Source organism: Cynara cardunculus, assembly GCF_001531365.2.
Source record: "Cynara cardunculus var. scolymus isolate 2C chromosome LG 6, CcrdV1, whole genome shotgun sequence".
Classification (NCBI taxonomy): Eukaryota; Viridiplantae; Streptophyta; class Magnoliopsida; order Asterales; family Asteraceae; genus Cynara; species Cynara cardunculus.
Window position 1 is genome coordinate 13,527,449 of NC_037533.1, and position 11,715 is coordinate 13,539,163.

General features: G+C 32.7%; 1 protein-coding gene across 5 annotated transcripts; it reads left to right on the forward strand.

Moving 5' to 3' along the window:
* Positions 1-135: 135 nt before the first annotated feature.
* Positions 136-9,007, forward strand: LOC112514319 (probable protein phosphatase 2C 55). 5 transcript variants are annotated; one of them, XM_025120728.1, is made up of 7 exons: positions 136-327; positions 4,256-4,903; positions 5,067-5,193; positions 5,950-6,134; positions 6,294-6,443; positions 6,981-7,271; positions 8,714-9,007. In XM_025120728.1, the coding sequence occupies exons 2-7, from the start codon at positions 4,433-4,435 to the stop codon at positions 8,741-8,743; spliced, it is 1,254 nt and encodes a 417-aa protein (XP_024976496.1). In that variant the 5' UTR covers positions 136-327; positions 4,256-4,432; the 3' UTR covers positions 8,744-9,007. The 5 variants fall into 5 exon arrangements, with proteins under 5 accessions (XP_024976496.1, XP_024976495.1, XP_024976492.1 ...); XM_025120727.1 differs by having other exon boundaries at positions 4,256-4,625; positions 4,734-5,193; positions 5,810-6,134; XM_025120726.1 differs by adding an exon at positions 3,889-4,018 and having other exon boundaries at positions 158-327; positions 4,340-5,193; positions 5,810-6,134.
* Positions 9,008-11,715: the final 2,708 nt, after the last annotated feature.

The following is an 11,715-nucleotide window of genomic DNA, read 5'->3' on the forward strand; positions in this document are numbered from 1 at the left end:
TTAAAATAAAACTGGTTTGAGTTGAATCCAATTTCTAATTCCATTATTTTGTTTTGCCAATTTTGAAATATCCAACATTCTTTAAAAAAAATAAAATAATAGATAAATAAAAAAAAGAGCATCYGTTGAGATTTTGAAGCCACCTGAGCGAGTGACCCATGTGGCCAAATTACGATAAGACCTCTCCCACAAGCTTCCATGGCCGTCTCCTTAGGGCTTTGATCACTCCCCACAGACCGMCGTCTTCTTCGTCTTTTTCTCCGTCACTCCAAGTCGTCGTTATATTCTCCTYCTTTCTTTCATAACTACCCTATAAGCAACCACAAGGTAACTTTCCATTTCTGTCWGATGTTCTTGATCAATTATAGCTATGAAGATTCTAATTTCATATTCCTTGTTGATGTGGATTTATCAAGTTTATTGATCACTAACTGAATCTATTTAATCACCAAGTTATTTTTGTATGTGTGTTTGATTCATGATCGGGACATCAGTTCTTGTAGCTATTTTCGCATGATAAAATACTATTCGTCGAGCAGGGAACTGATCTACTCCAATTGATATGGTGTGTTCAGTTAGGGTTTTAGGATTTGGGTCGGAAGCAATATTTTGGTGTTTAGTTTTACTAGAAATGAAATAAAGGACACKGTCTTTTTGTACTACTGGGTACATGGTAGATCGTTTGAAATTCGTTCGTATTTGGCACACCAACAAGAGGAGAACGGAGGTTGTATAGTAGTAGTTCAAAACTAAATAAGAACTTCATCTGCAAGAATTATGGAAAAATGGTTAGGGTGATATGCGTAAAGAAGTTTAATTTTGTATAGTAGTCTATGTTCCATGTATATATCGCTTTTCTACCCCAAWTTTTTTGCGTTCTTCTTAGGAGAGAGAATGTGAGATGAGAAGCAGATAGAAATTGGAGGGAGATAATGACGTTTGATCATAATTTTCAACAACATTTTATGGTTACAGTAGATAAGAAAAGCAATTGTTTTTCCTTTCATTTTCATATGGGCCCTCTAAATGGTTTAATTTCCTATCATATCCGATTAAATGGATTCTTATACTGAATTTTGTCCTCTTTACGGTTTATGTATATGTACACGTGTATGTAATATGTATATATGTACCCATACGTAAAGGACATGTATGTATTCTCTAAAAAAGATGTATAAAGAAAGTTTGTTCCCCAAACACAGGCCGTCAGAAATTATGAATCGGTGAGTTGGGGTACTGGCTTGCATGTAGAAAGAAGTAGAAACTAGGTAAAACCTGTTGGGATCAATGCATACTCATCATAGTGGTTATGGGGATCATAAAGTTATGGTCAAATGAAATTGTATCAGAATATTTAGGTTACCTATGATGTTCAATCGGGCAGCAACCAGCAATTGCTGTAATTAGTTTATTTATGTAATAAACAATGATTTTGTGTCAATTTTGTCCTGAAGGCTAAAGTAATTGATTATTACTTGAAAATATTTAATAGAAGGGCCCTGCATAACTTTTTTCTGCACAAGTGATTTTGAAAACTTGATATCTATCAGTCCATGAATTAATTAAGGAAATACAAATGCATGAAGTATTTAAAGCAACTGGTATAAAAATTTATACTATCTGTGTACGGAAGATGGACTCAGCATTTAGAGTATTTACGACTATTTGGTTATTTTTATTAATTATTAAGGATACAGTCTGTATCAAGTTCCTTGTTCCCTAAGTTTAGATCGGGGAATTTGTTTTATACAAGTCATGCCGTTATTTATTATCATTGAACTATTGAATGAATGCAGTTGTATTTAGGATTRATACACCTCTCTTTGATTAGGTTATATAGGGTGTCATGCTCAAGAAATCCCAARTATTAGGTGTGAAGCTTTCGTGCACTAAAAAGGTGGTATCAAGACGGTTTCTTCTTTAGGTTTTTAGTTGATAGGAGAAGATTGTAATCATAACTGGTGCCGTCTTCATAAAGATTCCTATTCGTAATCCCTATTAATTCCAGCCTCCATTGTCAACCTTAGTTATCTGCAAAAGAATAATTTGCAGATAAACTTACTGTTCTTCGCTTTTTCCCCGTTGCTGAAGTCTTTTTAGTCATTGTTCATCCAGTGGTTATAGGAGACATCTCTTCACAAATAGAGTTTCCTGCTAATTCAGAAAGAAATGAATGGAGAGCAGGTCCATGCTTTTTCCCACCAGCACTCTCCACATATGCAATTTGTTTTCTATTTACGAAAGCTTTGTGCAACTCTGATATCCTGAAGGTTAATTGAGGGCTTTTGCAATTATCACGTATGTAAYAAATTACATGGTCATGTCTGTGAATTAACGTCATGCTTGTCAACAGACAATCATGGAGCAAGTCTTTTACTCCTATAGCATGACGCAAGGCTTGGCAGGCATCTTTTTTATTAATGAAATAATTGAAATAAGGTTTCACATCTGAAATTTATAATAGTAATTTAGATGGAAAACATAATTGTCATGTTCGAAGTTTGGATCTTATCCCGGTAAGGATCTACAATGAAGAAATATAAATGCATGCTTTCTACAGATTAAAGACAGGGACTAAATTACATTTGTATAGCATGTTTCCTGGTAAGCATGGCATTATTATTGATTAGAARCACTATATGACAACATTTAATATATTATGATTAAATCGATTTTGAAATTTCCTCCACATTAGGATTGCATWTATTTTATGAACCGTGGTGTTCTGTTCAGCTGGCCTTGCATATTATTTTCTAATGGCATGTTTAGCGATCCCTCATGCAAGTATACCTTGTTACCTCATTGGAGGCAGTGATTTTCTTCTAGATCATTAAATAGCAAAGCTCATCCAGTTTCTTAAGAAATGTTAGTTATTCTCTTTTTGGAATCTATAGCACAAAATAAGGCATGTGAGGAACCAAGAAAATTGTAAAATAAAGAATGAAAAATAAACATCTAAAGACCCATCTCAATTAGGGCTGATGGGTAGTGAAGAATGAAGAGTTGAAAAGGGGCATGTGAAGTACTTATTGCTAGTGCTATTATTCACTGAAGAAAGGTTGTGCTGGAAACCTCAAATCCATCCACTGGACATGTTTGAGAACTCTCTGTGCCCAAGTTTTCTCTCTCATGGAGGATCGCTRTCCTGTTTAACACTTCAACATGAATGATGTTTCTTTTGCCTGATAACTTACAAAAGCATATATCAGTTAACAAGACCACATGAGGATCCAACAAATGGCATCTAAAGCCTTGGCTACTATCTTATGYGCCATTCCCAGTAGGCATCCACAAATCCAGTCTGGTAATATTGAGTTATTGACATGTCTTGAGTCATGGTTTTGCTACCATATTATATGTGTATGGAGTTAAATGTTGGCTAGTTTGCTGTCAATTTGAGCATTAAATCATCTTCTGAATATATAAAGGTGGAGGTAATTATTAAAATAAAAGGGGGACCTTGGTGTGCSAAGGCTCTTTGGCTTTATGAGGGTTGTGGAGGAAAGTTCTTACATAATATTTCTCTTGCACTTKTTGATGGGGCTGTTTTTGTGATTCACCTATGATCCTTGGACCATAAAGGGGTAATCTTATCTGTTTTAGACTATCACAACGACCGTTGATAGGGACTAAATAAGCTCCAAAAGTTCCCTTAGACAGCTTGGATTTTACTAGTGTCAAAAAGATGGTTTMTGCTTCTTTTGTCATCAGTGATGGGGTGGAAGGATGAAATGGTAGGATCTGAAATGTAGTTACAATGTTAAAATGCAGAGGGTAAATAAGTTACTCAGAACCACTTAATAAGAGAGTGAATAGAGAATATTTTTGAACAACATTAATAATCAACAAAGCCACAATCAAATAAYGAGAACCTCATTAAACCTGCAGGTAAAGAAAGGAGGGGGAATATCGAAGGACCTTGGTTTGACTGAAGTATGAAGAATTTGACTAGCATAGGCAACCTGGAAATTTTAGATAGTTGAAGGATGGCATGATTATTCTCTTACTAATCATAAGAGTGAGTGAYGGGCTTGTAACAGCATGTCCTTCTCAATCTTTGTTTCTTTTCACCCAAACTTGAGTTGATTAGTCGGGACTGTTATTTTCTTTCTCTTTTCTTGATAATAGATTTATACAGATCAAATCTGTTACTTTTATATTTAACAAAACTTAGATAGGTACATAAAAATGCTATGCTTTCTGTTATCTAATGAATGATTTTGAATTATTTTGGTGTTCTGCTTCTCATTGATAGACGGGATCTCTCCCCTTACGTAGTTGTTCTGAGGTTCCYGGATATCTTCCATGAAGGCAAAATCATTTGAATTGGATCATGTAGGTATATGTACTTGAAGAATTGAAGTTATGAGATCATACCTTGGATCCTGTGCTATTGCTTGTTCTTATCTTGGTAAACCAGCGAAAAGGCAAGATGCCATCTAATTATTTTTCAAGACTGAGAGGTTCATTCAGACAGGGGATCCAACGATCCTATGTTGTTTTAGAAGGTAGCTTCCTGGACTCATTGGAAGTTCTACCTGTCAATGGGAAATTGTTGTTTGACAAGCCGGCGTTCTACTACAGAACATTTGCAGCATTTAGTGACCTAAATATTCTATTTCAACGTGGTACTCCTGTTGCTGCTCAATCAAATATACAGTCGGCTAGTAAAAAAAAGAACCTTTCGGTTGTTGGAGCTGTTTCACGGACATTATCAATCCCATCTGTGTCAGGGCCACCATTTCAAGTTTGTGGGTATCACGTYGATAATTTGCTGGCTGGGCGTAGTCGTTTCCCTCTTGGGATTGGTAGTCATAAGGTGCCTATGTCTCTATCCGGCTCTAATGCTTTACTTGGGAGATATTCTCTGAATAACTTAACTCCCAGGCGTGGGCAGCTCATGGTATCGATCGACAATTCTAATATTTCCTTCTGTAGAAGTTTCCAAAGTGGCTGCAAGATTAGYATGAGTTTGAGAAATAAGGAACATCCAGATAGTTTCTTCCCGTATGGATACTTCTTATGGCATGTTGCAAAGACAAGTGGTAACTGGAATCCATTTGTAGGTTCTGAATGGAAGGGCTTCCACATCTCATCACCAGCATGTTTTTCTGCATGTACAGCCCCTAATGCGTCCYTTGACAACTCTGTATGTGATGATCACCTTACAACTCCTGCAGACTCTAATGATAGGTAGTAGTGTTTTGTTTATAAGTGGTTTATCTGTTAAATGTTCGTGGCTTGTGATTGAATAAACTCTGTTGAGAAAATTTAGAACATAACTAGTCAAATGATACCTGTCACTACAACAAAATTGGGTTTATAGGACACAAAAAATGTCTAAATGTTCTAATAGACTGTTTTATAGGACTTAGGTTTATAAGACCAAACAATTATGCGTCCTATGTAAACGTGCTACAATAAGTTATAGAAGGGTTTTGGGAGTCTTAACAAGTTTATTAGGACACTTTTGAAATAGAATGTTGTTTTAGTTTTCTTATACGACATTGGAAACGTGTTCTATAAAAACAATTGTSTTATAAAAGGATGTGTTTATAGAATACTTCTTAGAAGTCCTTAAAGAAACTAATAAGACACTTTATTTTAGAAGTGTCCTAAAAAAACTTATTAAAACGCCTAAAAACGTYCTATAAACTTATTGCAACACTTCTACTTGGGACGAACAATTGTTTAGTATTATAAAGCAGTCTATTAGGACATTTAGACAATTTTGRTGTCCTATAAACCTGATTTTGTTGTAGTGTGTTGAGTTCTATTAAACTCATATACCATTTGGTCCTGACCACAGGTCAAGCCTAGCGAATAGATCACTCAAGCTGCTTTCAGGATCATGTAGCTTACCCCATCCTGAAAAGGAGGAAACTGGTGGTGAGGATGCTCACTTTATTTGTTCAGACAAAAAAGCTATAGGTGTTGCTGATGGTGTAGGTGGATGGGCTGAACTCGGTATTGATGCTGGGATATATGCACGAGAACTTATGTCTAATTCGTTAAGCGCAGTACTAGATGAACCTACGGGTTCTACTGATCCAGCCAGGGTATTGGAAAAAGCTCATTCAAGCACTAAAGCCAAAGGATCTTCAACTGCATGCATTATTGCACTCACTGATCAGGTACTCGTATATTTCAATCAGTTTTTATGAAGTTAAATTTATGTAACAATGGGAAACTAGGAATTGAAAAGAAGTCGTCATGGTTTTCTTTTCTGGCATTAGATTGAGTTTTGATATTCTCAAAGTAGTGCATCAGTAATTTAGTTTCTCCTCATGCAGGGTCTCAGTGCCATTAATTTAGGTGACAGTGGGTTCATGGTGGTTAGAGATGGATGTACTATTTTTCGTTCTCCTGCACAGCAGCACAATTTCAATTTCACATATCAATTGGAGAATGGTAGAAAYGGCGATTTACCCAGCTCTGGTCAGGTTGGTCAGCGCATGCCATTCTTTATTTACTTTGCGCCCTAATTTTCTTCTACACGCATTTGCATCATCATATATTAAATTTGAGGGACTTTTTTGCAAGCCAGGGGTCTTCGCGGTTCACTTTCCACGGTAGGGGTCAGGTCTTTGTACATCTCACCCTTTATATTAAATTTTAGTAAAAGGGGTTGGTGCCTCTTTTKGCTCTTGTATCCATTTTCTTCGCATTCACTTGCAATAGATGAATATCTACAACTTTTTATCAGTTCTGACCGTACAGATGGAAGAGCATTTTCTTCACCTTCGCCCACAAAGATAAATTATCTACAACTTTTATCATTTCTGACGTACAGATGGAAGAACGACATATATGTATACGATCTTGTTTACCTYGTTTCTTTCTTTCCTTTTTTCATCTAGTGTTAACAGTAGGAATTGAGCACTTTTATGGGYTCAATTGAAGTGCTGTTTTTATAGATAAAATGGCAATTGCTGTAGTTAATAATGGAACTAATGAACAAAAAGTGATTGATGATGCAGGTATTCACACTTCCTGTTGCTCCAGGAGACGTGATAGTAGCAGGGACTGATGGACTGTTTGATAATTTGTACAACAATGATATTACGGCAGTGGTGGTTCATGCRGTGAGAGCCGGGTTGGGGCCTCAGGTGATGGCTCAAAAGTTAGCAGCTTTGGCACAGCAGAGGGCACACGAAAAGGACAGGCAGACACCTTTCTCCGCTGCTGCCCAGGAAGCAGGRTTCCGTTATTATGGTGGCAAGCTTGATGATATCACTGTTGTCGTCTCCTATATTACCACTTCCAAAGAGGTATGTCCTCTCCTCTATCTATACTCTATATTATAAAACATTTAGTCAAGAGTCTTAAAGACAACTTGTTAAGCATTAGATATTGCTTAGGGGCCGTTACCAAATGCTTACYCGAGTAAGTGTTTACARCCAAAATTCAACACTATCAGTTRCTTACCTGATAGAGTAAACTACGATTTTCGTCCCTGTGGTTTGTGAAAGATTGYGATTTTCGTCCTTGTGGTTTTGAAATTTCTATWTTTGTYCCTAGGGTTTGTAAGTTATTGCTGTTTTTGTCCCTATGGTTTATAATTTATTGTTGTTTTYRTCCTCRAAGCTAAATCAATTAAAAATYCTCCCATTTAGCTTACGAGTATTTTAGTCTTTTTATTTTCCTCCCTTTTTGTTCTATTAAGTATCTTCTTTGGTTTCTTCTTGATTTTAGTGAAACTATATATATATATATATATTTTGATAAAAAGATAATACATAAAAAATTATATTGTTTTGTTATTGATTAGATAAGGTAATTACATATTTTTCATACATTTCGTTTTTTCATATTTTTATTTATTATWAGTTTTAGTTTCTTATTAGTTCGATTTCTATCACTAAGTCATTAAGTGCAAGTCGTTAAGTACCCCTTAGATGATAGTATTTTAATTMTTTTTTCTTCATTAGGGATCATAAGAAACTAAGACTATAATGAACAAAAATATATAAAAAAAAAAATGTATTGAAACTGCTTTTCCTTTGATCTACGGTCTGCCATCCCTTGTCAGCTAGGCTAGTTAGCTAATTCCTTCCAAAATTTAGTTATTTTATCATAAACGATTACAAAATTATATAATTTTATGTATTATTTTTTTTAYCGAAAAATACATAGTTTTATTAAATAAAAAAGACTAAAATACGARAAAGGAAATCAAAAATATATATCTGATAAACCAAAAAAGAATTTTTTATCCTTTCAAAAAGACTAAAATACCCTTAAGTTAATGAAGGATTTTTAACATGTAACAACAATAAATTACAAACCATAGGGACGAAAATCGCAATCTTTTCAAACCACAGGGACGAAAATCTTAGTTTACTCTTATCTATATAAAGAACTCTACCATCAAAACTAAAATATTGAAATTATAATAAAATTTGAATGTAATAAATTATACCTAAAAAATTAAAGTTTTATAATATTTAATCAAATAAATTATATTTTTTTTTCGGGTTCTTTTACCGGGTCTTTAAATTAGAAAGATGTATTCAACCACTAATTGTAATTTCTATTTTATTGCAACACAAATTCCGTATTTTCTTTGTTAACAAGAAATAGCATTAATTTTTAATTCTCGGTTTACAATAAATCTTGCATGCCTTTATATCGCACGGGTATGCATCTATAATGCGTATGCGTTCTTCAAGTTGCAAGAAAACTTATACTCGTATGTATAATTGTTGTGCAGGACGAGTCTTCATCGTCCAGCCCTACGTAGTYGATTGAGCAGCGAAGATCTATGATGCTGGTAATCGAACGAACTCCCTTTTTATGGCCAAATATTTTGTAATGAGTTATGATGGATATCAGAAATGTATATATAATTTACCATATTGTGTTATGTTGTTGAGGGATAGCATAATAAAGTGTAGGGTTAGGGAGTCTGATCTTTATACCAAGTGTTTGGATGTTTTAACTCATCTTGAAAGCTATTTTGGTAATAAAGGGAGGWAGATGAGAAGGTGAAGGCTTCTCTTTTCTCATATTCACTTGTGATTATTTATAAGTTGCTTTTAGTAGAATGAAATATCATCATCATCATCATCATATAAGAAGTATGGCGTTTGGTTTTCCATCAAGTCTTGTATGTATAGAACTGTCTGTGTGGATTAATATGTTTCTATAGATTGAGAAGGTATTTATCTGGGAAGGGCTTTTCATGATGGAAGGAGCGTGTTTTTTATTTGGTAGGGACATTGGGAGAAAAACTTGGTTTAATACTTAAAAACTTATTGAATAAGCCACTCTCCATATCATTAAGCCATTACCAGATGGTCATGTATAGATGACCGAATAAGCCGTGAATCTTGTTAAATTCATTAAGCGAGTGATGTCTGAAGTTGAACCTTCAATTATTTTGCAAAGATCATACCTCCTTTCCTTGTCTGTTGGGTCAAAGCTTCAATTGTTATTCAAATTAACCTCCTCGGATTATYGTGTTGCAAATTTATCTCTCATTAATCAATACTTTGCGGTGGATTACTTATGGGTATCATTTTCACAAGCGGGCTACTGTATCTAAATCGAAACCTTGGCTAGGGCACTTTTTGTCGCTAATCCGATAGACGATCTTAATTTTTGGATTTATRGTGTTGTCAATGGTCGCTCTTTACTTCTTCGGTTTGGAAAACTATGTAATATGACTGAATAAACATTTAGGTATGTGATTAATTGTCACTTTATTGTAAAATCATATTTACTCTCTTCCGTTACAATTACAGTAATCACCCCTAAATTGAGATTGGGAGTTAGATGAAAACCTAGATAACATCGTAGCTTGTTTCAGAWCAAAATTTGACAGACTTGTTCCAAAACAAGAAAACAACAAAGAGGTAAAAAGCTCCACAGAAATATCGCTTTAAAAACAGAGTTAAGACCATATTTTAGGCTGAGATGTAATGAATTCATTTAAGTTGGTTTGGTTTGGTTASGAGGAGAGAAAGGATGCCATCTAATTATTGAAGTTAATTATTGAAGACAMGGAACTTCTTATCTATACTATATTATAAAATATTTGACAAAAATTTTGAAAAACCATTTTTTATGCATAAAGTATTGTATATTAATACATATTACTTAAAATTCAAGATTACAAGTAAATTATGCATTAAGGACAACTTATTAAAGTTCAATGTTTGAATTCGTGTAACTAACTACGGATAAACATAATCAAATAGAGGATAAACATCTCATTTAAAAAAAATCTAAAATATAATTAGGATAATTATYGAGTTTCTAACCGAATGTTTAATTATTATCTTTAATAAAAATTATATTATTAAACCAAAAATAAATTACTTTGTTATTATACCTAAATTAAATTATAATAAGAAATTGAATTAAAGAAGTTACACAAAAAAAAACTATTAAATAGTTAATTTAATACTAATATCGATTTTTTTAATTTTTTTTTACGCTATCTTCAAATTTATATTTCATTCAAAAATAAAAACATTATCACTTTCTCAAAACCACATAAAATTGTATTACATTGATAGAGACAAATAATAAAAATTAAACATTAAAATAGATATTTATTTCGCTACATTACGAAAGTACCTTCTAGTCAACATTAAATAGGTTAAACCTTTTCAATGATATACTTTAAATTAGTTCTTATTTTTTTTAAAATGAAAAAGTCTAAAAAAATCCAACAAACTTTCTCATTTTAAATTATTTAGTCTTTAAATTATTTTTTTGAATGAAAAAACCCATTAAACTTTCTAATTTTGAATGATTAAGTTTTCGAACTATTTTTTTGAATGAAAAAAAACATTAAACTTTCACATTTTAAATGATTAAGTCCCTGATTTTCATAAAAAAAAAATAAACAAACCATCGAACTTCTTTTACTAGTAGGTTAATGTAATTATTTTTTTGGGTTAAAAGAATGTAGGTAATTAATTTTTAAAAGTGTAATGATTTTTTTAAAATGTTTAGGTACTTAATCAATCAAAATGAGAATGTTTAATGGTTTTTGTTCATTCAAAAAAAGAATGTTTAATGGTTCTTTCATTAAAAAAAAAATAGTTCAGAAACTTAATCATTCAAAATGAGAAAATTTAATGGTTTTTTTCATTTAAAAAAAATAGTTCATAAACTTAATCATTCAAAAAAAGATTGATGGTTGGATTTTTTAGAAATTTTTCCATTAAAAAATTTATTTTTTTTAAGCACATAATATAACATATATTTACTTMAGAAAGAATATAACATATATAATTTTTGTCAATTTTGAAGTTAATAGATCTAATAAACGAATTAAAAATGCAATATTACAACAAAAGAAATTGGTTCATGGAAGGATATAGTAAAAGAAAAAAACGAGAACARATAAATCATATGTGATTTTATATYAAAGTCATATACGATTACAACGCTTATTTAGGTCACAAYCAARTTTTATAACTAAAATCAYATGTGATTCGACCATTTTCATATTMTTCTATTTTAACCTTATTATCGTTTGAAACTTCCTCTAATAAACAAAAWTAAAAAGTGCATTGCTATTTATTATATTCTACTGTTTGAAAAWTTTAAAATATCTATACTATATTATAAAGCATTTGGCTAAAAMTCTTAAAAAACTCTTAAACTCATTCATCCCTAAACGATTTCATCCATATCCGATTTCATCCCATATCTGAATTCGTATAACTAACTGCAGATAAACACAATCAAATACAGGAT